Consider the following 24,967-nt stretch of genomic DNA (forward strand, 5'->3'; position numbering starts at 1 on the left):
AGCACAAGGAACGTGGTCTAGCACATAGCAGGCAATCAATCAATAGTGGTAGAAGGAGACGGGCGCCAGTTGGTATACTCCAAGTCAAAGGTAGTAAAGTTATGATTCTTTGGCACATTTATTTTATTTTCTAAACCAGGGAGGCACTGTGGCTCAATAGCACAATTCAAGCTCGAAGAACAGAAACAAAGGAGACGAACATTGAAACATCTGGTCATAAAAACGTTTCATTTCCAAACACACAGAAAAGCAGCCTGAATGTGAATGTCCGATGCCCCTTGAGGAGTCTTCTCTTTACAGCCAGGCACTAGTAATAGTCCAAAGAAATGGGATTTTCAGAAGAAAGGTGGTTTTCAAAGGGAGAAGGAGAACGGTTTAATTTTTAAACCTGCAGTAGCCCACTTACAGGTTTCAAAGCGACCTTTTTATTCCGACCGCCCATCTGGGGAGCAGAAGAGAAGAAACAAATAGTGTAAACTAGGAAGGGAACAGCTGAAGTCAGTTTTCTGCACGACCCTTGATTAGCTATTTTCCAGTTCTAAGAGCCTAAAGCGAACGAACTCAAACAGCTATAAACAATGCATGCTTTGAAATAGGTTCCCTTTACATGTCATGCAAGAGGAGATGTACCACATGTCCGCAGTAAATATCCACAAGGAGGGTCAGCTGGAAGCTGGGACCACCCTGGGGGGAGGGGAAGGAGAGACTGAAAAGGAATGGCAGGGTTGCAACCCCCTGGCTTAGAGGGGATTGATGTGTTTCTTTAATACAGAACCTCCGCCCTCGGGGTGTTTGCTAGTTAAACAACTAAGCTGGTTTGGATTTAAACCAAAAGAGAGCCCACAGTCAGTACTAAATGAGAACGACATGGAGCTTGAGCACACTTGGAAGGACAGCCATCGAGATTATGTCTGTGCAGGGGGCTGGGGGAATGAACCAGACCAAGGGTCGGGGACGGGGACCTCTGCCAGGATCTGCCCCACCTGCTCCCAGGATCCACTGTACCTGAAAACATAAGGGTGGGGTCCTATGCATTCCCCCTGGAAACTGAATGGAAGTGTTCAAATAATGGGGCACGTGGCAAATGAAGTGTAGGCGACAACAGCCATATTCTTTTCTGGGTCAGAAAGCAGAGGAGAGAGTGATGTCTCCGGGAGAAAGGCAGGGAGTTCCTGTCCCCTTACCCTCACCCCCACCCCACCACCTGCCTGGGGACAAAGAATAGAATGGAAAGCTTTTGTCAGAGATGAAAAACCTCTGACTCTATTGTATTCATTTTCCGCTTTTTGGACCTGGCTGCCGGTTCCCTCACCAAGTAATTAGCAGAGTGAGTGTTTGGGGGAGGTTGTGGGTAGAGGAGCTGGTTAACTCTTTCTGGCCACTGGGGTTCTTGGAGCGAATTATTACAAAGAGCGGTGGCCTAGTGATTGGAAAGAACTCAGGACTTGGTCTCTAGTAATAAGTTACAGGCTGGAAAAATGAGCACAAATATGAAAGGTCACTTACTTTTAAAATATATATATACTAAAAATAGCTATGGTCATGTAGAGAAAAGAAAGGAAGAAATTATATGTATACTGTTTGATCAAGCTTGCAACTTTCCATTTTCCTTCAATTTTTTTAGTACAGTAGTAATTTTGTAAGATGAAGGGGAAGGGAAGAGACTAGCTAACGAGCTGAGCTTTCAGCCTGAAGAGTCACGAGAAGATGCAAGATAATGAAAAACTGTCAAGAAGGCCACACAAGGGGGAACCCTGAGAGAAGAACAGACATCTGAGATGCTGCTTCCTGGAATGCCAAGTTCATGTTGCACAACCAACAGAAACCTCTCAGGCACCTGGTCAAAAGGTCTGAAGATCACCTTTGGTTGAATAATCTGCTCTGTTTCCATTGTTTCTTAAAGGATATATTTTACCAAATCATAATTATGTCTTCCAGGCGTCCTCAAACTACGGCCCGAGGGCCACATGTGGCCCGCCGAGGACATTTATCTGGCCCGCCGGGTGCCGCTGCCTGTCCTGCTTAGCAGCCGACTCATCCCGGGCCCGCAGTGCGCATAGGAATTTGTTCATAGTTTTTTTTTTAAACTATAGTCCGGCCCTCCAACGGTCTGAGGGACAGTGAACTGGCCCCCTGTTTAAAAAGTATGAGGACCCCTGTTTAAGCTTTCACCCTTCCTTGTTACTTTCTCTGCTGGCCACTTTTACAATGATCAGTGATAACGTAACCAAGTGGAAAGTAGACCGTGTGTGTCTTAAAAAATGTCTTTGGGAATTATACTAGCACTGGGAGGACCAATCAGTAATGTTTCTACTACTACAAGCACTTTCCTACTGAAAGAGAAAAGTGTTGAATCTGAAGAGAAAGCCAGGGCCTCTTACCTGAATAAGTCTCGAGCCACATCATCCTCATTGACTGCATATCCCTGGGAGTCATCAGTAAAGCTGAAACCTGTGCCCACCTGAAGGGGAAATAATGAGCAGGTATAACCACAGAGAAACATGTGCTTTGGAGCCCCGCAGAGTGAGGTCAGCACACTGGAAGGAAATTGACCTGTTCCAAGAGCCAAGCCTCTGACCTCGGCTTTGTGCCATCGGCCATGTGCACTTAGTCATCCTCACAGGAGGATGCGACATTCCACCTACTTCCCTTCCCCCCTCCAAGCCTGAATACAAAGCATCAGCACAAAATGCTGCCCTAGGTCAGTGGCCGAGCTGTCCTGATTCCGCAGTGGGGACCCTGCCAGATGTTGATTTAAGGATGAGGAATTCACCTTTTTTTGGCCCCTGCTACAGCATCAAAGACCCAAAGCTGTCTCCTCTCTGAAACCTGGAGGGTGCATTGCTGTCCTGCCAAGAAGGAACTCTCTAGGCTGGAGGTACCAGATCGTGTGAAAAATGTGGCCACTAATCCCGTCCACCTTCAGTAGACAAGATGTTTTAAAACAATTAACATTTAGTTTTAAACTCATGTTTCCTTCTACCTAGAAGTTCATAGATAACTGAGTTGTAACTAAAAGAAGCTACTACTTATTCTGCATAAATAGTCTAAGGAAGGCACCACCCACCAGATATAAATATTTTTCCCCCAAAACACCCAAGGGAGTGGGACATTTAATTCAACATTTATTTACATACTAGTGGCCCAGTGCATGAAATTCATGCACATTTAAAGGGAATTAATTAGAAGAAATACTTTAATATTGCTATTTGCCCTTTCTCTATTATAAAAGTGTCAGAGAAGAAAGAAAATTAGTAAAATGTATATGAAAATATCCCTCCTGTCAGAGTCAAGGGCGCGCCACGGGACCCAGAGTCAAGGCCCCGCCCACCCCTGTGCTCCTAGAAATCGCGCGAGACCCAGACCCGGCCGGCCCCACCCCCATCAAGGGCAGGGGGCACAGCCTCAGGTCCCCCAGCCCCAGTGCCAGGGCTGGGGCATGGCCTCAGATCCCCCGGTTTGGCTTCAGGTCCCCCGGCCCTGGCACGAGGGTGTGAAGGTGCGAGGGCATGAAGACTATTTGCATATTAGCTCTTTATTATATAGGATGCAATTATTGACCAGGAAGGAGAATGGTTGATGGGAAAGAGCGGGGACAAGAATGCTGGGACTTTTTTTCCTCCCTATTTACCTGTTTTCTTTTTTAACCATCTGGGAAGTGAGAGCGATTAGAGAAATGAGGGGGCACACATCTGCAGAAGCTGGTCCTAAATTCACGCTCCTACTCTGCAGCTTATTGGACTCGGTTTCAGAAGAACTTCCCAAGGAGAAGTGCGTTTTCTGTGCCGAGAAGAGGCATTCTGCCCGCTGTGACAGTGAAGGAGACCAGTTTTGACTTTTTATATCTAGAATTCTATTGGAAAGATTATGAGTCCTGCCACCATATAATAACCATGACATCGGAAAGTCACATCATCAGTGGAAAGAAATGAATCCCTCACCCTGGATGATGTCATTCAATGAACAGGGCATTTCATAAGATTGAAAACGAGGGATGGAGAGAAAGCACCAAGCAAAATCCCCAAACTTGGATGTAATAATCCATGAGAAAAACTAAATCTAAAAAAAAAAGTTTTAATAGATTAAATTTTACTTTAAAAAGAACAAAACTAAATCTCTATTTCCCTTTCCCCCCATTTCTTAAATGTACTGAATCAAAAGGAGAAAGACGAGAGGCCCACACTGCCGTGTGATGGGCCGCCTGTACTCACTGGATTATCGATGTACAGCATGGACAGGGTGCTGGTCCATGGAAAGTCTCGGGCGCGCACTGGGGAACCAGAGAAGAGGTTAGCGAATGGGTCGTGAACCGAACATCCTACCAAAGGCCCAGATCTGGTCCAGAGCCCAGCATGCCTACCTGTCCCACCTTGTCAACATGGTGCCCCTCCAACGGCTTTGTCTTCTCACAGTGGGAACAGACACCAGCCCCTTCTCCTCTCTTCTCCCTTACTTTCCCCTGACCCAGAGGGTCTCTACACCTAAGATGCAATTTGGGAACAAAACGTTGTGCAACCGCCCAGCTGGTGTGACTCAGGAATTGAGCATCAACCTACGAACCAGGAGGTCACAGTTCGATTCCCAGTCAGGGCACATGATTGGGTTGTGGGCTCAATCCCCAACAGGGGACATGGGGGAGGCAGCCGATCAATGATTCTCTCTCATCATTGATGTTTCTCTCTCTCCCTCTCCCTTCCTCTCTGAAACATATATATATTTAAATAAAATAACCCCCTGTGCTACTTGGTTCATGTAGAACTGCAATCAACAAACTATGCGGTGCACCCGTCTCTCCCATCCAAGGGATCGTCCTCATGTTCCGTCCTCCCAATCCTCTTCCTCCCACCTAACGCCTAAGAGAGCAACCTCAACAGAGTTGGCACACACTTTTCTGCTGAGTCACAAGCTGGGTCACCCTCCAGATTCTAACCCAGGGAAAGTAAACACCCCCCTCCCACACCCCAGCCCCCAAAATAGATGGAGGCTAACCTGGGTTACAGCCAAAATGGCTCCTCCTCCACTCCTTCCTTCATTCCAGTCCCCACCCACAGTATCCTGCTTCCAAGATATCTGATCACTTATGTGACTGAAGTGGACAGTGTTCAGTTCCTATGAATAATTAGGGATATAATTCCACCCATTAGGACCATGCAAAAGAGCTTGCCCGAGTGGTAATAAATACCACCTGTTTTTCACAGGCTGAGATTGCTTGAGTTAGCAGCAGACTGCAAGAAAATAGCTTAGAACCTTTCACCCAAATTTCAAGGGAGAAAGCAGCTCAGCCGGGAGGCTCACCCTGCTGGCCCCTCCTTCTTGGGCAGACACTGTTTTTATAATCTGGAACTGTTAAGCTCTTCCTAGGGGTTCAGTGCACACTGTAAATTACTTCTGGAGCAGATATAAGGTTCAGATGAAGAATTCTCCATAGGAAAACAGGGTCCAAGCAATACTTACGGGTCAGGTTTTTTGTGACAATATAAGGTCCATGTTCCACAAAGAGTCCAAACATGGATGAGCCTCCTGGCCCGCCCTGCAGCCAGAGAACCACTGGAGCGGTCTCTGAATCTACCTGGAGGGACAGAGAGGCCAGTGACCACACAGAGAGAGCGCTGAGGCTGTGCAATACACACAAGCGAATTCAGGCAAATCTGTCTTCCCAGCCTGGATCACACCTCACAAAGACCTCCCAGACCCCAGTGACCCTCTCCACCACAAGCAAAGTACTCCCCCTCTTTTGTAGTTTTGAACTAGTATTTGCCTCATATCCTGGGGTCTATCTTATGCCATTGTCTGAATTCTCGCCAATAGTCAGAAATAGTCAGAAAACCCGTTGAATGCAGAAGCTGTGCCTTTGTATGTCCCTAGGTACCCAGCACACTGCCTGGGACATGGTTACAGCTTTTCAGCTGTTTAAACTTTCCAGGGACTCTTCCATTTGACCAACATATTCCCAAAAAAGGCACAAAGAATCCATCGTTCTCAGTGACAGTTTGCCCCCTTCACTGGCCTTTCTGATTTTATTCACTCAGAAAGTGTCCCCAGGGACAACAGCAACTTCATTCAACACAAGGAAACTGAGAAGCATTCAGCCCATGCAAACAGTAACAAAACCCTAAACATCAGGCGGGTTTATGTAGGAGTTGCTGGAGACGAAAATAAGAAAAGGTCCCTGGCGGGGTTGGGATGCTGCAGTAGTGTCAATGTCATCACTCTCAATGACAGAGGAGTCGTTTAGTTCTTTCACTCAGCCCACACCTGCGGAGCCCCTCCTGTGGGCCGGGCAGTATGCAAGAAGGTACACAGCAGACAGTGAGGAAAGAAGGAAACTCCTTGTCCTCTTCAAGCTTGCATTTCCATGGGGAATATAGACAACGTGTAAGTCAATACAGAAATGTGATGATTAAGGAGAATGAAAGGAAGTAAGGGTGATGTGAAGAGAGTGATGGCTGAGAAAGAGGGGCTGCCTTTAGACACAGTGATCAGGGAAGGACTCAAGGAGAACCTGAATGTTGAGCTAAGTAAGACCTGAAGGCACAGGAGGGTCCAGCCACCCAAGAGCCTGGGAACAATGCTGAAGACAAAAGGAAATGCCAGGGAAATGCTCAAGAAAAAAGGACTGGATGTAGGAGCAGTGGGTACAGAGGCTGCCTGCGTCAGTGACTCCTCCAGAGCAATCTAGAAGAAGCTCCGGAAGCCTCCAGCAGACTCAGATCGGGAGGTGACAGTGAGCCCTTCTGTGACGACATGGCTCATTTGATGTCCGGTCAGCCAGGCTGGGCAAACAAAGATCCTATTGCTTCCACCCAGGATGAAATGCTGCCTCCTCTTACTTAGCCCAGCCCGAGAGACAAATCGGCACTTGACGAGAAGGTCTGAGAGGATTGGCTCCAAGCATGGGTGATGTGAGAAGGCTGTGGGCAGAAGGCAAGACTAACTCAAGCGGAGGTGCTCTGGGATGCCTGGCCGAGAACCTGGCGGAAGAGCTGATCACACAGGGTTCTAGCCTTGTGGACAGAGGGGCTAGAGGGATTGCTCTTCTTCAGTCATGAGAAGGTGGGCACAGAGCTTTGGAAAGGGGCTAAGGGCGCCTTGCTGAAAGAGAGGAGACAGGAAGAACAGCCTCCCTATTAGGTCTTCCCTCTGGGGTCCCCTCTCTAGCATCAAGGAATTAAATGAATACTACGGTATTTATAAAGCCCTTGGAACCACACCTAATCAGTATACTGATTGAAAGCCCAATCAGTATAAACGGTGGTTATCACTAAGGAAATAGGTAAAAATGGCAGGAGCCCAGAGTCAGATGGGCAGGCTCTAGTTCCAAGAGTCAGCACAGTATAATGGATAAGTCTGTAAGCTCTTGCCCTAAACTGGATTCAAATCTGCACTTTGCTATCCACAAGCTGCGTGACTTCAGGCAGGTTACCTAAGCTCTCTGGACCTCAGTTTCCCCACCTGTAAAATGGGGATCAATCATAGTACCTATGCCATTTAGTTATTGGGCGGACTAACTACATTTATTTTCAGGAAGCCCAGTGGGGGGGCATATAGCACGGGTTCTGCAAATGTTAGCTATTGTTATAATAGATAAATACGAGGAAGTTATAGATGCTTTTAAGGTAAACGATCTCTACAGGAGAGAGTAGAAGGGGGTGATTTGGTGCTTTTCCCTGCTCTTTTGGCCGACATCTTCTCTAATCAATTTTTTACTACTTAGTCCTCTTGTCTCAAGTGTCGTGAATGTGCATAAAGAATTCAAGAGAACGAGGGACTTATCGTATATATGTTGAAGTAAGAAAAATTAAAATCAAAGACAGCCTTTCAAAGCTGCTGCAGGGAAGCAGAGTGAGCCCTGGAATTGAGAGCCAGACAGGTTCTGGTCACCTTGACCACATAATAGCTGTGGGGTTTTTTTGGGGGGGTCCTGGCCCTCAGTTTTCCATCCATCAAATGGCGATAAAGCCCACCTCACAGGCTTGCCTGAGGCCCTGATGAAAAAATACATATTGGCACAATACTCTAAACTCTCCAGTGCTGAATAAATACAACCAGCTCCAACTGTGTGTATTTTGTTTGAAGAAGTGATTTTTATCTCCGCTCAGATCCTCAAAGTTGCTATTCAATACCACTCACCAGGACCACCTTCCACTTGTATTCATGCAGTAGAAGATACTAGTCGGGGAGAAACAATGGGATCTGAGTGGAATTAGTTCTAGCCTCCAGGAGGTGAAATACAGTGAGTCCACCCATCCAGTGGACATCCAGCACCCCACCTCAACACACACACTCTTCCTTCCTTCCTCCCTAACGGGCACCTGAGCTTCTAGAAGACTCGGTGTGCTACACGCGAGCCCCTGGTTCTCAACCTCGGCCTCCCATTAAAATAACCTAGAGAGCTTTAAAACACACACACCCAAACAAACAAACAAAAAACTACTGCCTAGGCCCAAATCCCGGAGCTTCCAAATCAATTGGTATGGGGTGAGCAGACATCGGTCTTTTTGAAGTTCTCACGTGGTTCGATGTGCAGGCAGCAGGGCTGAGAATCTGGCGGGACCATGGGGGGTTTGCCCTCTTGGATGCCCCGGGCCATCTGGTCTCCACCCTATCCTCCCTGGCTTTTCATGTCCCTTCCTGTGACCTGGCACAATGAGGGAGCTCCCAGCTCTCAGAAAAATAGCCTGATCCTGAGAGGCCACACTACAAAGTCAAGCCGAGCACCTTGGTGCCAAACATCTTTATTATGCAACTTTGAAGGCCAGGACACTGCATTCTTGGGATGCTTACACACTAAGAGACCTGCATGCACACCTCTCACCTCAGCCGCCCTTGCTCCTCAAATTTACTTTCCTGAAGGAGGTGCAGGAGCTCAACCACCCTTGAACAAGCCCATTTTTTAAAGGAAACTCCATGCATCCATCTTTCTTCCCTGAAAAAGGCCAACCAACCTGTGAACTAATACTGCCCTTATCTGGAATGACATGCAAAAGTCAGATGCTGGAAGATAAAGATTTAAAAGGTCAATGCTAAAAACCCGAGTTAGGGTTATCACAGTATGCAGACTTTTTAAATACTGTGTGACATTGTAATATAGTAACATATAAAATAATTATTCCACAAGAATGGCATAGAGTTATCAGGTGACAATTCTAAGGTGATATACTTAGCGCTCAATCGGGAGAATGCAGCCCTTCTCCCACTCTCCACCCAGCAATTAGGCAAGAATAAAAGTAAATGAAAACATACTGAACAAAAGTACATTGCAGAGCTTGGGATCAAATGAAGTAAAAAACTGCTTTAATTCATTTACAGTTTTTTACAAAATTTAAGAATAAAAATATTTATTGTTTGAAGCCATAATTCAAGAGTGTGTGAAGCAAAGAAATAGGGCATTGATTTTTGCCAAAAGTTTTAAAACTTTTACTTAAAACATTTTATATTACAAAGAAAGTACTTATTCATAATAATTTTTATTCAAATAGGGTATACGAAAGTTCCCTAGAGATGATCATCAGATGTTTAGTCTTCCAGATTTCTCTCTATGCACCCCCTACACATAAATATATACATATCTTGTAGATAATTATGTATGCTATATAATATTGTATTCAAAAATAGGATCAGGCTATAAATAATACTCTATATTTGCTGTATTCATTTATCAATCCGCTGTGAAAATTTCTTCATGTCAGTGCATATCATCATTTGACTGAGGAGTATGACACTGAATTTATGACAATATATTAATTCATTAAACCTATAACACAGACTACCCATAGGCATTACTCTAGAGCTGGGGATGGAGACCCGTTCCCACTCATGGACATATCAGATATTGAATGATTAAGAGCATGGATTTTTGCACCAGACTGCCAAGGTTTGAATTCCAAATACACTATTTTACAGCTGTGTGTCCTTGGGCAAGTGACTTAACTTCTCTGTTTCTCAGTGTCCTCTGCTTAAAAATAAGAAGACAGAGAATGTCTATCTTATATGGTTGTGGTGCAGATTCAAATAGTGAACATATGCACAGCACTCACAGCAGTGCCTGGCATACTTATCTAAACGTTAGATCTGACTAATTTTTCTGGTGAGTTGGGATGTAAAGAAGTAAATAAATGGGTGCTACTAGAGAGAAATGGAGGGACAGGATAGTGAATACCTAAAGAATGCCTCTAGTGATAGCTTAACACTTGGGCTGAAAGATGAGTAATCCCCTACTGATAAGCATTTATATATTTAACTAGAGGCCCAGTGCATGAAATTCGTGCACGGGGGGGGGGGGGGGGGGCGGGGGGGGAGTGTCCCTCAGCCCCGTCTGCACCCTCTCCAATCCAGGACTGCTGGCTCCCAACTGCTCGCCTGCCTGCCTTCCTGATTGCCCCTAACCACTTCTGCCTGCCAGCCTGATCACCCCCTAACCACTCCCCTGCCAGCCTCATTGATGCCTAACTGCTCCCCTGCCAGCCTGTTTGCCCCTAACTGCCCTCTCCTGCAGGCCTGGTCATCCCTAACTACCCTCCCCTGCAGGCCTGGGTCCCCCCCAACTGCTCTTCCCTGCAGGCCCAGTCACCCCCAACTTCCCTCCTCTGCCGGCCTGGTCCCTCCCAACTGCCCTCCCCTGCTGGCCTGATTGCCCACAACTGCCCTACCTTGCAGGCCTGGTCCTCCCAACTGCCCTCTCCTGCTGGCCATCTTGTGGTGGCCATCTTGTGTCCACATGAGTGCAGCCATCTTTGATCAAATGGGAGCAGCCATCTTGTGTGTTGGAGTGATGGTCAATTTGCATATTACTCTTTTATTAGATAGGATAGAGACCTTGTGCATGGGTGGGGGCCAGCTGGTTTGCCCTGAAGGGTGTCCCAGATCAGGGTGGGGGTTCCCTTGGGGTGTCGGGCAGCCTGGGCGAGGAGCCTGCGGTGGTTTGCAGTCTGGCCATGCCCCCCGGTGACCTAAGCGGAGGCCCTGGTATCTGGGATTTATTTATCTTCTATAATTGAAACTTTGTAGCCTTGAGTGGAGCCAAGCCTCCTGCTTGCTCCATGGCCACAGCCATTTTTGTTGGGATTTATTTATCTTCTATAATTGAAACTTTGTAGCCTTGAGTGGAGGCCTAGGCCAGCCAGGGTGTGCTGAAAGCTTGGCTTCCTCCATTGCCTGGGAAACCCAAGCCTCCTGCTCGCTCTGTGGCCACAGCCATCTTGGTTGCATTAATTTGGATACTCGCTCCTGATTGGCTGGTGGGCGTGGCTGGTGGGTGTAGTGGAGTGATGGTTAATTTGCATATTACTCTTTTATTAGATAGGATTAAAAATCAAATCAAATCTCTCTTAAGGACATTTAGGTTAGAGCAGTGGTCGGCAAACTGTGGCTCGCGAGCCACATGCGGCTCTTTGGCCCCTTGAGTGTGGCTCTTCCACAAAATACCACGTGCGAGCACGCACGTACAGTGCGATTGAAAGTTCATGGCCCATGCGCAGAAGTCGGTTTTTGGCTCTCTAAAGAAATTTCAATCATTGTACTGTTGATATTTGGCTCTGTTGACTAATGAATTTGCCGACCACTGGGTTAGAGTAGTGTAGCAAATGCTGATGATTAAAAGAAGGGACAAATAAATTCCAAATATAAAAAGAATTCTAAATAGTTAAGTGAGAAGTCTCTCTTGCAACTAAAGAGTATGGGCCTGCAGGTCCCACAGACCAGCATTTTTTGTTGATGAACAATAAACTATGGCTTTGCCTCAGAAGCCCTTTTCAATTCTCTGGTGACCCCTGGTGGCTAACTTGAACTTGTACACTCCTTCCTCTGAGTTGGCTCCAGAATGAACCCAGAAGGAGGCAGGTTATCTATTCTGGTTTTTTGTTTGTTTGTTTGTTTTGTGTGTTTTCCTTTGTTTTTAAAATCCCCAAAGGAGGAAATTTCACAATTTCTCACATCAGCGCATTCCATTGTCCCTATGTCTTTATAGGTTGTCATTTGAAGAAAGTAAAACTCATTTATTGGTTTAACATTCTGTGTATAAACAGATTCTTAGAAACAGGGAGTTTTTTTCCTTTCTCCTGGCTTCTAAGCGAGCATAGTGGAGCTAAACTAGTACTAATCCTCCTGCCCCATTGGACTTGCCCCCTATGGATAGCATCCCCTGATACTCTGAGTCTTCCTTTTCACCCGTCCCCCATCAAGCCATACCCATCTCCTGATCCATCCTCCCAAGCCCTCTTCTATGTAACATGGTGGAGATAACCTTCTATTCAGGCCTTACACATATCACTGAGGCAGTACGTTCATACACTGGGGTGGGGGAGGGTGTCGATTAAAGACTTGTCAATTTCAGCACTCTCAGGTACCATGATTGCATTTACACAGAGGACTCATTGGAGTGACTCTAGGCAATCATAGGTATCTGGAAAAATATTAGGGCAACATTTTCTGCCAATGCCCAGGGCTGGGTACATACTCCAGCCAACCCCTACTTCCCACCCCCAACAAGGAACACCACACTTTATAAGAGAAAACAGCAACTAAACCACCAACAGACCAAAATCAATGGTACCGCTTAAGATGAGAAGTAAAATTAGTAAATTAATTAAGGCTCTCTTCGCACTTCTATATGCAGAGGTGGATCATTTGTTTGGTTTAAGTAATGTGCTCTATCTTAATTGAAGTCATTAGTACCCTAAGCAAATGTCTTGAAATCCCCCCAAGTGTGTTTGAATGGATTCCCATTTTGCCACAGAGATTCCAGTTCAGATGATATTGTAGCTGCTACCCTAATGGTGTTTATCAGGGCAGAGCTTTTTATTTAAAGCTATTGGTTTTGTGACCAGAATCATTAACTAGGTACCTTAATAGCATTTTAATTCTACACACACACACTGCCAGCATATACTAGCCACTTGCTTAAGATATTCTGTGCTTTTCAGGGGAATTTTACTTATAGTGGTTGGTGTTAATCACTCATGAAATGTTCCTTTCTTATGATTGTTGCCACTGTACCATCAGATGGAAAATTAACTTTTTCAATTTTTTTTCTGTTTTGAGCCTCCTTACATCATTCAAGCGCCCACTGGCTCTTGTCAAGTTTTGAATTGTCTCATTTGTCTGAGCCAGCTCACACCACACTAGAATCCTTCCCATCTTTCTCCTTCCTAACCTTTCTACTCACCTCTCATTCCTTTGTGAGGTAGTTATGTCTTCTGTTTGTGCTTCTTGCCAGAAAGTTGGACTTTAGAAGGAACAGGGGGCGGGGGTGGCGGGAGCAGGGGGAAGGCATGAATTTCCCTACTTGATGCAAAGATGCAAAGAAAGAAATGGCTGAAAGAGTTAGTTGCTCTTTTTCTCTATGTTAAGTTTTCATTTCTCAAAGAGAATCATGCACACAAGGTTTCTGCACAGTTCAAATATATCTATGAATGGAATGAGCTGTAACATCATTTTAGCTACTTTCTTCCTGTTTTGTCTCACCTACCTTCTATTCTTCCATATCCCTGATGTCCTACGTACACAGCAAAGAGAAATGGTGACAGTTCAGAGGAAACTAATGTCCGTGACTTCCAAATCTTTGCTGTGTGGCTACTGGATTCATAGCCATCTATGATTAAGACATATTTTGAGAGATCTGTTCAGCCCGAACCACCTACTCTAAAAAGTAACTCTGCGTTTACCAGTAGAAAGGGCCCATTGCCCATGTTATATCACATGACCCAGCTCCCTCAGCCTTAGCTGACGGGCCCAAGAAAGAACACCTGACCCAAACTGGACCAATCACATTCTGTCCCTAGGAGAAGTGTTAGTTCATTTCTGTTGATTGAGGCAGGTAAACTTAGAAACTGTGGAGTAGCCATTTTCTGCCAACTACCTGTAAATGCAACGCATGTTGATCGGCCAAGAGAGAAGAATGAAGCGCAGACGGGGGACCCTGTGGTCTTGGACAGAATAAGGCTGAGACAGAAAGACCGGCTGCCCTGGCTCCTGATTTCAGGTCCTGGTTCCTTAGGCCAGACAACACTTTTTGCCCTTGGTGTCTCCAGGCAGGAAAGAAGGATTGAGAATCGGGTGGCTACCTGAATTAGGATTCAACCAAACGATAGAAACCACAGTAACTTTAACTTTAAAATTTTCCTTTCTTTGGCCTGGCCAGCATGGCTCGGTGGTTGAGCACTGACCTATGAACCAGGAGGTCATGGTTCAATTCCCTGTCAAGGCGCATGCCCACGTTGCGGGCTCGATCCCCAGTGTGGGTGTGCAGGAGGCAGCCAATCAATGATCCTCTCTCATCACTGATGTTTCTATCTCATTCTCCCTCTCCTTTTCTCTCTGAAATAAATAAAAATATATATATTTAAAATATTTTCCTTTTAAATTTATTATCATTTATTTTACCTGGAAAGGTTGACCTTCAATGTTACAATTCTGTTACAATTTCCAGTGTTTGCTCTGGCCTGCATCAGCCGTGAGCAAGCAGGAGGAGCTACATCCTCAGTGTTGGGCAAATACTGGGAAATAGGAAGTATTTAATATAAAACATATTCATTATAATGGGAGAATAACCATAAACTTGTAAAGTGAATTCTAAAGAACACCCTGGGTTCAGGAAGCGTACCCATGGATGGACAAACCCATAAAGTGTGAATGGGGCCCCTCCCAAGGCTACAGTCTGGACCTCATTAAAGAAGGGGTGGCTACAGCCCACTGGGTGGCTGAGAAGTTCACTAGGGGGCCTGGCCCAAAGCTGCCAACAATCCTGGACAAATAGGAAAGCCTCCAGAGGCAGTGGGCTGTGGCTGGTGGGTTTGGGGGTGCAAAGGAAGTCAGAATATTGGGAGCCCAGTTGCTTGAAGGGTGACACACCACTAGGAGTGCATGGTATCCGTGATGGGAGGGCTGTGGGAAGCCACCCTTGGGGTGCAGGTGGTTAAGGCTGGTGAGATGGCTGCAGAGAGAGCTGGGTTGTAGGAAGCCTGCTCACTGTCAAGGCCTGGGATGAATGGTGTCCATGTGGAGGGGGCCATAGCCAGATGGTCATCCCTGGGACGGAGCCAGGACTGTGTGCCTGCCAAGGGTCTTCATGGTCTGGATACCCAGCTCAGGCAGAGTGCCACTGAACGTCCCCACACACATACTGCTGACAAACTAGGCAGCAGGGTGAAGGGAAGGCAAAACAATGGACAAGGGAACAGGAAGAGATGCCAACTTCCTCCTGCAATGTCCCTCCAGCACCCTCTACTGACAAAGCTTCATATCATGTTCACTGCCTAAGAAAGTGTTTCAAGTTCTATTATCACAAGAGCAGGTAAGAGAGGAGAATTGAATCTGAGAAGCAAAAAACAAAACAAAAACAAAAAACCAGTAACAAAATACTGGCAGTTACCACTCTGGAAGTTCTAGTTGTTCCAAGATGTCACAGTCACAGCCCAAAAGACAAGAGGCCGTATTAGTATCTAATGCTGCATAACATGTCTCCACAAACTTAGCAGCTTAAGATAATAATCACTTATTACCTTTTCTATTGTCTGTGGGTCAGGAATTCGGGGGTATCTGGCTGGACAGCTCTGGCTTAGGGTCTCTCATGAGGTTGCAATCAAGTTATCAGGCAGGGCTGCAGTCGCCTGAAGGCTTGACTTGGGCTAGAAGAACTTCATCCAAGGTTGGTGGAGGCCCACGTCCTCCCATACGGGTTTGTCCATATGGTTGCTTTAACACCTGGCTTCCCTCAACGTGAGTGATCCACGAGACCAAGGCAAAGCAGCTGCCTTGGAGGTCACACACCATCATTTCTGCTATAACGTATTGGAAACAAAGGCTGGCCCGGGTTCAATATGGAAGGGGATGAGAGAGGAACATGTAGACCCAGAGAGGAAGATCACTGGCTGGCAACTTTCTTGGAGGCTAGTTAGCACAGAGGCCACAAATTCAAGGGCTCCTTCACTCAGCCTGGACCATGATGTGGACTTCTTGGATGTTTCTATACCTTAGGCTGCACATTTAGGCATGTCTTATAGGCAAGCCAACTAACAGTGTCAACCACAGAAGGTAAGACTGGGAAGGGTCCTTAGAAATCAACCAGGTTTAACATGTTTGTTTCTATATGAGAACACAGAGGCCCAGAGAGCATGATGCCCTGTCCTACGTGGTACAGCCAGTAACTGCAGTCCCAGAACTAGAATCCCAGGGTCCTGACTCTAGTTCTTTCTCCCCAAATTCAAGCCCACTGCACTGGAATCACTGTGGTGCTCTCAGAAATGTTGATCCCTGGGCCCTTCCCAGACATACTGGATCGGAATCTGCTGGGAGGGGCTGGACATGGAGCCGGGGAGTCTGTCCTATTTGTGAAGCTCCCCAGGTATTTCTGAGCAGCAGCAGCCAGTCTGGGAGCCACTGTGCTCCACCACCTTGACTGCTTCTGCCACCCAGAGGAGGGAATGAACCCAGCACAGGCTGAGGCCCAGCGGAGCCTGATTCCATGTCTTCACGCCCCGGAGGGGGCGGGGCGGGGGTGGGGGCGCTGTCCTGCTGGCTCCTGGGTACTCCTGGGGACATGCTCTCCAACCTGCAGAGAGAATGCTTTGTGCTTTGGCTTGCACTGGATTGTGGACTGTGTTAACCTGGTCCCGTGCACTTGATTTTCCTGGTGTCTGATTAAGTAAGATGGGCTCCTGCATGATCCTGAAAGGGAGGGAGCACCTCAAATGTTGCCTCCAGGTGTCCCGTGCCTCACTTATCCCAGCCTTTCTGACTCCTTGATATGAAACAGACCTTTCTCAGTCACAAGATCCTCAGACTCCAGGAATCCCAGCCATTCCCTTTGGCTAGAGGGGCAAGACAGGGCCCTTAGTGAAGGGGCCCTTAGTGGAGGGGCCCTTAGTGGAGGGGCCCTTAGTGGAGGGGCCCTTAGTGAAGGGGTCCTTAGTGAAGGGGCCCTTAGTGGAGGGGCCCTTAGTGAAGGGGTCCTTAGTGAAGGGGCCCTTAGTGGAGGGGCCCTTAGTGAAGGGGCCCTTAGTGAAGGGGCCCTTAGTGGAGGGGCCCTTAGTGGAGGGGCCCTTAGTGAAGGGGCCCTTAGTGAAGGGGCCCTTAGTGGAGGGGCCCTTAGTGGAGGGGCCCTTAGTGAAGGGGCCCTTAGTGGAGGGGCCCTTAGTGAAGGGGTCCTTAGTGGAGGGGCCCAGGCCCAACTCTAAACATCTCAGGTTTCGGCTCCATGACATTTGAGGTAAATAATCTGCAAGTCTAGGCTAAATGCTTCCAACAAATTACCTATGCTCCTACAAGAAGGTCAAATATTAGATAATTTTCCCAATGTGAAGGATATTAATTTTTTAAAAAATCAACATGCTTCTTTATCTTCTTAAAAGTGGAAAAGTCCCAATTCCACTTTGTAATTTCCTTACCCAGTAGCAATTAATCCACAGTCTTGCCTGGCATTCAGCTACTTCCATTTTGGAATCTCCCCCAACATCCTGTCTCCTTTAACCTCCCAAATTGTGCTCATAATGAGAAAACTAATAAAGATAATGATGATAATAATAAAATAGCAACAACAGCAACTTTACTTACTATGTATCAGGCACCAATGTAAGGGCTTTCCAACATTATCTCATTGGTCTCAAAACCATTGTCAACGAGGTATTTTGGTCTTCGTTTTAAAACAGAACAAACAAACAAAACAACCAATGCTCAAAGAAGTTAAAAAAAATGTGCCCAAGGTTGCCTTTGGCCCAAGGAGCAGAGTCAAGATTTGATGCCTGCTTGACTAACTCAATGTCTCCTGGTCTAGTTTTCTCAGGATCACCGCGTGGCCATCAAGAGCAAAGATCCCTCTGTCCCAGATCTAGTTTTAAATTCCAGTTCTGCCAACTTCTTGTTGGGTAACTGGAGACTAATTATTTAATCTCTGTAACCTCTTCATCTATAAAATGAGGATAATAATTCCTTCCTCATGTGGTTCTTGAAAGGATTAAATTTAAAAAAATGCACAGTGTTCAGCAAAGAGTCAATGTTCAATTAACAGCAGCCATCATAATTGTTACATTTTTATTGGCTTCATTATACTTTTTATCCCATGCAAAATGCCTATTCATTTCGCTTGCAGAGTGTATCCCCACTGCACACCAATTTCAAGTTCTAGAATCCATTATGCCCTGATTTGTATACAATAACAGGGGAGTCTCGCAGAAATAACAGGAAAACAAAACTAATTTGAGAAACAGCAGCCCAAAAAATTACTCAGAGGATATTACAAATGTGGCATCCTTCCTGGATCTCTTATTTTCTCTACCTCCAGTTTTTCTAAGGGGTCATTTCTCTCTTGATGACAATATCAGCTGCTTCCCTGAGACAGGCAACAAATTAATATTTCTGCCAAATAAAAGGAACTCTTCCCCCATCTGGGTGACCACTGTTTTTCCTTCTCATATGCTTTATCTCCTTCACCCAAACTGGCCCGTTCCATAATTTATAACCCAACTGACTGGGCAGGAATGGTTGCTCTGGGACCTCAGAGATGGGGCTCTGCAGGTGGGCCCTTCCCCCCGCCCCCTCAGGAGGTCTTGGAACAATCTATCCTGGATGCCTTGAGGTGACAGCTGTCAGCGGCACTGTCTTTTCATCTCTGCCTCTCTCCCCTGAAGCTTGGTGTATCGTGTCCAATAGGACGCTATGCTTCTGTGTCTTCCTTCCCGGCATGGCGACCTTGTGCTTTTTGTCTTCTGGGATCATCTTGAATGTGTTTAGGGCTACATGACTGGTCCCCCCAAACAGAATCTGGTCAGGAGATGCACAGCTAGGTCTTCATTTAATGAAGGGGGGGCCCCAACAGTTCAGCCATTGTGTCATGCAGGGGGTGGGGGTTTCAGAGCTCAGTCTCGCAACCAGGAGAGGGTGCAGGACCTAAGCCCGTGTTCCTAACCAGCTTTCCCGCTCCCTGCAGCACCTGCACTGTAGACAAAGCCGGTCGCCCTCAGAGTCAACCTAAGACAGAGAAGACTGGGTCTTTGTTTGGTTTTCAAAATAAAAGATCACTTCCCTCACCATTAATTCTCGTTTCCACAAATCTGGATCATTATTAGAGAAGACTCACTATGCAGAAGTCACTGAGGAACTTACTGGTATCAAAAGCAACCACAAAGCAGAAGAGAAAGTAAGGAATCATGTTTCTGGGGCCAGGGCTGGGGTGGTGGTGGGGGTGAGGGTGGGGTGGGGGGACAGGGAGTGCAGTGGAGGCTGAGGCCCAGCAGGCCTCAGAGGAAAACGAAGCAGGATTAGGGAAGCTGATCCCTACAGGCTGCACTCGCCTCCACGGTCCCCCATTCTAGCCCTCATCCTGGTGGCATTCAGGGGACAGCGCCACCTCCATCTGGGTTTGCCAGCTCTAGAAGTTTCTGGAGAAAAGAAGTATGGGCCACTTTGGGGTCAGGATCACTGAACACAGGGCGGTGGCCCATAGGCTGGGGTGATGATTTCTCAAGCATGCCCTGTCTGTTAATTCTCCCAATTTCAGGTCACAATCTCTGGCGGGATTTGGAGGTAATTCTCAAATACCATAAAATGTGAGAATTACTGAGAACACATTGAGAGCCAATAATCTAGGCAAACTTTTCAAGCATTCATTTTGCAAAGAAGACTGGCCACCAAAGATACCCACATCCTAATCCCCCACACCTGTGATTGGGAAGAAGACTGGCCACCAAAGATAACCACATCCTAATCCCCCACACCTGTGATTGGGAAGAAGACTGGCCACCAAAGATACCCACATCCTAATCCCCCACACCTGTGATTGAGAAGAAGCCTGGCCACCAAAGATACCCACATCCTAATCCCCACACCTGTGATTGGGAAGAAGCCTGGCCACCAAAGATACCCACATCCTAATCCCCCACACCTGTGATTGGGAAGAAGACTGGCCACCAAAGATACCCACATCCTAATCCCCCACACCTGTGATTGGGAAGAAGACTGGCCACCAAAGATAACCACATCCTAATCCCCCACACCTGTGATTGGGAAGAAGACTGGCCACCAAAGATACCCACATCCTAATCCCCCACACCTGTGATTGAGAAGAAGCCTGGCCACCAAAGATACCCACATCCTAATCCCCACCTGTGATTGGGAAGAAGCCTGGCCACCAAAGATACCCACATCCTAATCCCCCACACCTGTGATTGGGAAGAAGACTGGCCACCAAAGATACCCACATCCTAATCCCCCACACCTGTGATTGGGAAGAAGACTGGCCACCAAAGATACCCACATCCTAATCCCCCACACCTGTGATTGGGAAGAAGACTGGCCACCAAAGATACCCACATCCTAATCCCCCACACCTGTGATTGGGAAGAAGCCTGGCCACCAAAGATACCCACATCCTAATCCCCCACACCTGTGATTGGGTTCAGCCCCATGGCCAAAGGGAATAACCGTTGCAGATGGAATCAAGGTTGTTAGTCAAATGACCTGCAAATAGGGAGAGTTCCTGGGATTACCCAGGTGGGCACAGTGTAATCACAGGGTCCTTCAATGTAGAAGAAGGAGGCAAAAGACAAGAGTCGGAGAAGGCAATGTGACTATGGAGTCAGCCAGAGCAATGCATGTGAGGACTCAACCTACCAAAGCAGGATTTGAAAACGGAGAAGGGGGTTGCTAGCCAAGGAATGCAGGCAGCTTCCAGAAACTGCAACAGGCAAGAAAACAGACTCTCCCCTGGAGCCTCCAGAAGCACCGCAGCCCTGCCAACACCTTGATTTTAGCCCAGTGAGACCTGTCAGACTGCTGGCCTACCGAACTGTGAAACAATGCATGTGTGCTGTGTAAGCCACTATGTTTGTGATCATTTGTACCGCAGCACTAGAAGACAAATAGAAGACATGATAAATGTCTGTACTTAATTATATTAATAAATGTGATATTAATACACAATTGTACATTGTGGCTTCCCAAAGGTGTAAAGTTTAAGAGACTTCCAAGAACACATGGATAATTTCCACCTGTTAGGATTAGGTCATATTTCTAGGCTTAATTTCTATCAGTTCTCCCTAAGACAGATGTGCTGGATATTTGCATGTTTTCCTGATTTACTTTGAAGGTCTATTCTCTGCTCTGTGGCCTGGAAGGCAGACCTCTATGGACGAGACTTCCTCGCCCCCTGGGTTCCAGTTTGGTTCCACCAATGGGATGGACCAACAGGAATCTGGAGGACAACCAGCTTGTACCTGTACAACCCTGTGAGTGAATCCCTCCTTAAATCTTGTGCTCTAGGTTCCTCACCTGCCTCACTCTACAGTAACACCAAGGAAGAGAGAAAGAACTCTCTAGGGTCCAGGAAAGACTTTCCAGAGTAGATGACAGCCTAAGAACTACCCAAAAGTGTCTAGAATTCTTCACCATTTCTTACGTGCCTTCCCCGACCCACAACTATGTGGTGAATTCCGTCAGAGGCCGTGATTGGGAAAGCAGAAATGAGAAGTCTAGGAAATGCCGGTGTGGCTCAGTGGTTGAGCCTTGACCCAGGAACCAAGAGATTTTGGTTCGACCCCTGGTCAGGGCACATGCCCAGGTTGTGGGCTCAATACACAGAAGTGGGCATGCCAGAGGCAGCTGATGTTTCTCTCTCATTGATGTTTCTATCTCTCTATGTCTCCCCCTTCCTCTCTCTCTAAAAATCAATAAAACATATTTTAAAAATACAGCCCAACAGTACCAACATAAGCAATTTAATTTGAAAACCACCCTGGATTAAGCAATTTACCCAGTAATTATATGTGCAGCACTGCTATATGCAAATCACATGCACATGTAAATACGATCCTCCATAGGGACAGCTTTTTCATTGTTTTCGCTGGCTTCTAAAGCAAATCCAATTTGGAAAATAAAAATAGAAAATTACCCTGTGGTGGGATAGCATTTGTTTATGCATCTCAGCACCTCTACCAATACCCCCAACAGTGCCCAGAAGCCTAATATGATTTGTTTATGCTGAAGAACTATGTGACCTTGAAGTAAGCTTATTAGAATTGGTAAAGTACAAGGATATACCTACCTGTGTCTATTATGGACTTGAGAGGGTGAGTGGCCCCCTTGTCCAGGAAACCAACCTAGATCACCACAATCCACCACCCCTCCCACAAAGGTCCAGAGTAGATGGGTTCAGTTTCCTCTCCTGTGTCTTCACAGAGTACTGCTCAATTCATGGGCACTGAAGTCGTGAAGGAGTGAGTGTAGGAATATTATCGGCCTAGCAAAACCCACAGAGAAGACAACCATCCAAGACCACAATCAACCACATTTAGCCATGCTTGTATGCATTACCTGTGAACTTCAGGAGTCTCCCCACTCCTTATCCTCCTTGGCTTCCCACTACTTCGGGTATTTTTTAGAACAAAACAACAAAGAGATAGGAAGAAGGCGGCGGCAGGAAGAAGTGGCAGGATTAATATTCCTAATAAGGCGGCGCAGGACTTTAAAAGCTGGACCTCTCTGCAAACATTTGTTTCCTGCCCGTAAACAGGAACACCATACAGAGTCACTTATTTTTAGAAAAAAAAAATATATATTTTTTTTAAGCCCACAACTCTTTGTTGAGTTGTAGGTTAACATTTCTACCCTGGCGGGAGCATAGCCCGCTCTTGAGTGGCAGTTCTGTTAGGGCGCTGGCGCAGGCTTACCAGGGCCGGGAAGAACCAGAAGAAAAGGTTGCTGTTGTAAGTGTTATTCACAGTGAGGAAGCCGGCGTAGCTTTCCACCTGCTGTCCTGGGAAAGGAGCCACCGCACTCAATCGTCTCCCTAGTGAGAGAAAAATTTACCCAAGGATTAGAGAGATGATACAGGGTTAGCCACCTCCATCTGGACCGGCTCCTCCCAGGGGTCAAGTCTAGGAGGCAGTGATCAGAGAGGCTATGAGGGTGGGCAGAAGGGAGCTCACAGCAAGGAATCACAGCATGCTCTGGTCAAGTCCACATCGTCTACATACACAATTTAGCCAAGGACAGTGACATCTTTCAGATTTTTTTTTTTTTTTTTTTGGTCCCCAAATATAATTTATAAGTGGTGATAAGATTTTTATTAAAAGAACAAAAACAATGACCTAATCTCAGTTCCACTTGAGGAAGGTAAATAAACCAAGGTGCTCACATTGGGCCCCTGGAGGTCCAGGGTAGAGTAAAGCCACCTGATGCCAGAGGAACAACGTAGCCAAGTAGCCCTCAGCCTCGGGAGGCCTGGATGCTGCACACTCCCCTCATGGAGGCCAAAGGCCTGCTCCGGCCATGAAGGGAAATGCACCAGGCCTGTGGGGGCGGGATGGCTAAGGATGGCTGGGGAGGGGGCGGAAAGGCAGACAGTGAGACTGAGGTTGGCCTGGTAGCTATTCAGAGGGAGCCAAATAAGATGACGGGACAGTTGTAGAGGTCAGAGGTCTTATGGCAGCAAAGGGGCAAGGACAGTGGGGGAGGAAAGGGGAAGGAAATGTTCATATAACTAAGGCCACGCAGGAGGAGATAATACTGATAGGAGCTAACACTGAAAAGGTCAATATACATTAAGTGGCAGGTATAATTATTACCCCACTTGACAGGTGACAAAAACACAAGCACAGACAGGTTAAGTGACTTGCCCAAGGTCACATAGCTGGTCAAGGGAAGCTGAGGTTTAAACCTCGGAGTCCGGGTTTGCTCCCTCTCCCACCCTCCCCACTGCCTCTCACTGGAGAGTCAGTCATAAGGGGTGAGTGGAAGGGGAAGCAGTGATTAGGAAAGGTGTGGAGAAGGAACAGAAAGTAGGTGACAGGGCATCGTGGGGAAGTGGACGGGGAAGTCTGGGTAAAGAAGAGTCCTGTAGTGGTGGCAAAACAAGTGTCCCCGAGAAAAACAAACGACTCAAGGAAAGCCATTTAAGTCTGAGACATACTAGTTGGAGACTGGTTAGTGGATGGGATCGGTGAGGAAGCCTGATCCTTCACACAGCCACGGACTAAAGTTGCCTCTGTGGGTCCCGGGGCCATCAGGCCCCGCAGTGCTGCTGGTTCGCATGTCTTCCCAACTGGGCGTTCAGGGACAGCACTGATAGGGTGCGGTAGCCACAGTGAGAACGTGTGCACTCAGGAAATCGGTGCGACCAATCAGGGCCCGACCCCAGAGATGGTTGTTCACGTTCACCAGCACACCACTGCTCTGGGCCACCGGTTCTCTTTTCAAAGGATCGGCCTCCTGAAAGGGAAACGCATCCACACTAACCACACCATGTTGTTCCTTTTTCTAGTGCTTTGCTGATCCTAGTGCTACTACTGCCCAGCTCTGTGACCCTTCTATTTTTATTTTTATTTTTGTTAATCCTCACCCAAGGATATTTTTTCAGTGATCTTTAGGGAGAGTGGAAGAGAGAGGGAAAGATGGAGAGAAACATTGATGTGAGAAGAAACACATCAATTGGTTGCCTCCAGCATGAGCCCTGACCAGGGCCTGGGCCAGGGAGGAGCCTGCAACTGAGGTATGTGCCCTTGACTGGAATCGAACCCTGGACCCTTTGGTCCGCAGGCGGACGGTCTATCCACTGAGCCAAACCAGCTAGGGCTCTGTGACCCTTTTAATAGGCAGAGATTTTGACCGGTCTGGGCTCCAGTCTCTCACCTAAGAAAGTGGATGGCATTGAGTCTGCGCACACAAAACCTGGAGAAAAGGAGCCGGCTTGTGGGCGCATTGCTATGGTTGTCTTTGAAATGCATCCCCTGAATGGGAACAGGGGCACCTGGGAACAGAGGCGATGGTGGGGACACAGGGGAGGTGGCAGTTCCCAGAGGGTCCTGCTAGGCTAGGCCAGCACAGCAGGGAAAACATGGTTTCCGAGTTGGACAGACCTGGGCTGGCGGTCCTGACCAGGCTTTCTAGCAGGCCACTCCATCTCTCAGCCTCTTTCCTTTTATGTGAAATGTGGATGCCTCCCCCACCCTGTGAGGGTCAAATGCAAACATGCAGATGAGCC

General features: G+C 47.0%; 1 protein-coding gene across 3 annotated transcripts in view; it reads right to left on the reverse strand.

Moving 5' to 3' along the window:
- Window positions 1–24,967, reverse strand: part of CPVL (carboxypeptidase vitellogenic like) — a 106,684-nt gene that overhangs the window by 58,690 nt on the left and 23,027 nt on the right. For all 3 annotated transcript variants that reach the window (XM_080664378.1, XM_080664377.1, XM_080664376.1), the window contains exons 3-6: window positions 22,656–22,774; window positions 5,455–5,569; window positions 4,212–4,270; window positions 2,382–2,461 (exon numbers count right to left, since the gene is read on the reverse strand). In XM_080664378.1, the coding sequence (XP_080520504.1) occupies window positions 2,382–2,461; window positions 4,212–4,270; window positions 5,455–5,569; window positions 22,656–22,774 (373 nt within the window). The remainder of the gene's footprint in view (window positions 1–2,381; window positions 2,462–4,211; window positions 4,271–5,454; window positions 5,570–22,655; window positions 22,775–24,967) is intronic.

Source organism: Plecotus auritus (assembly GCF_963455305.1).
Source record: "Plecotus auritus genome assembly, chromosome: 4".
NCBI lineage: Eukaryota > Metazoa > Chordata > Mammalia > Chiroptera > Vespertilionidae > Plecotus > Plecotus auritus.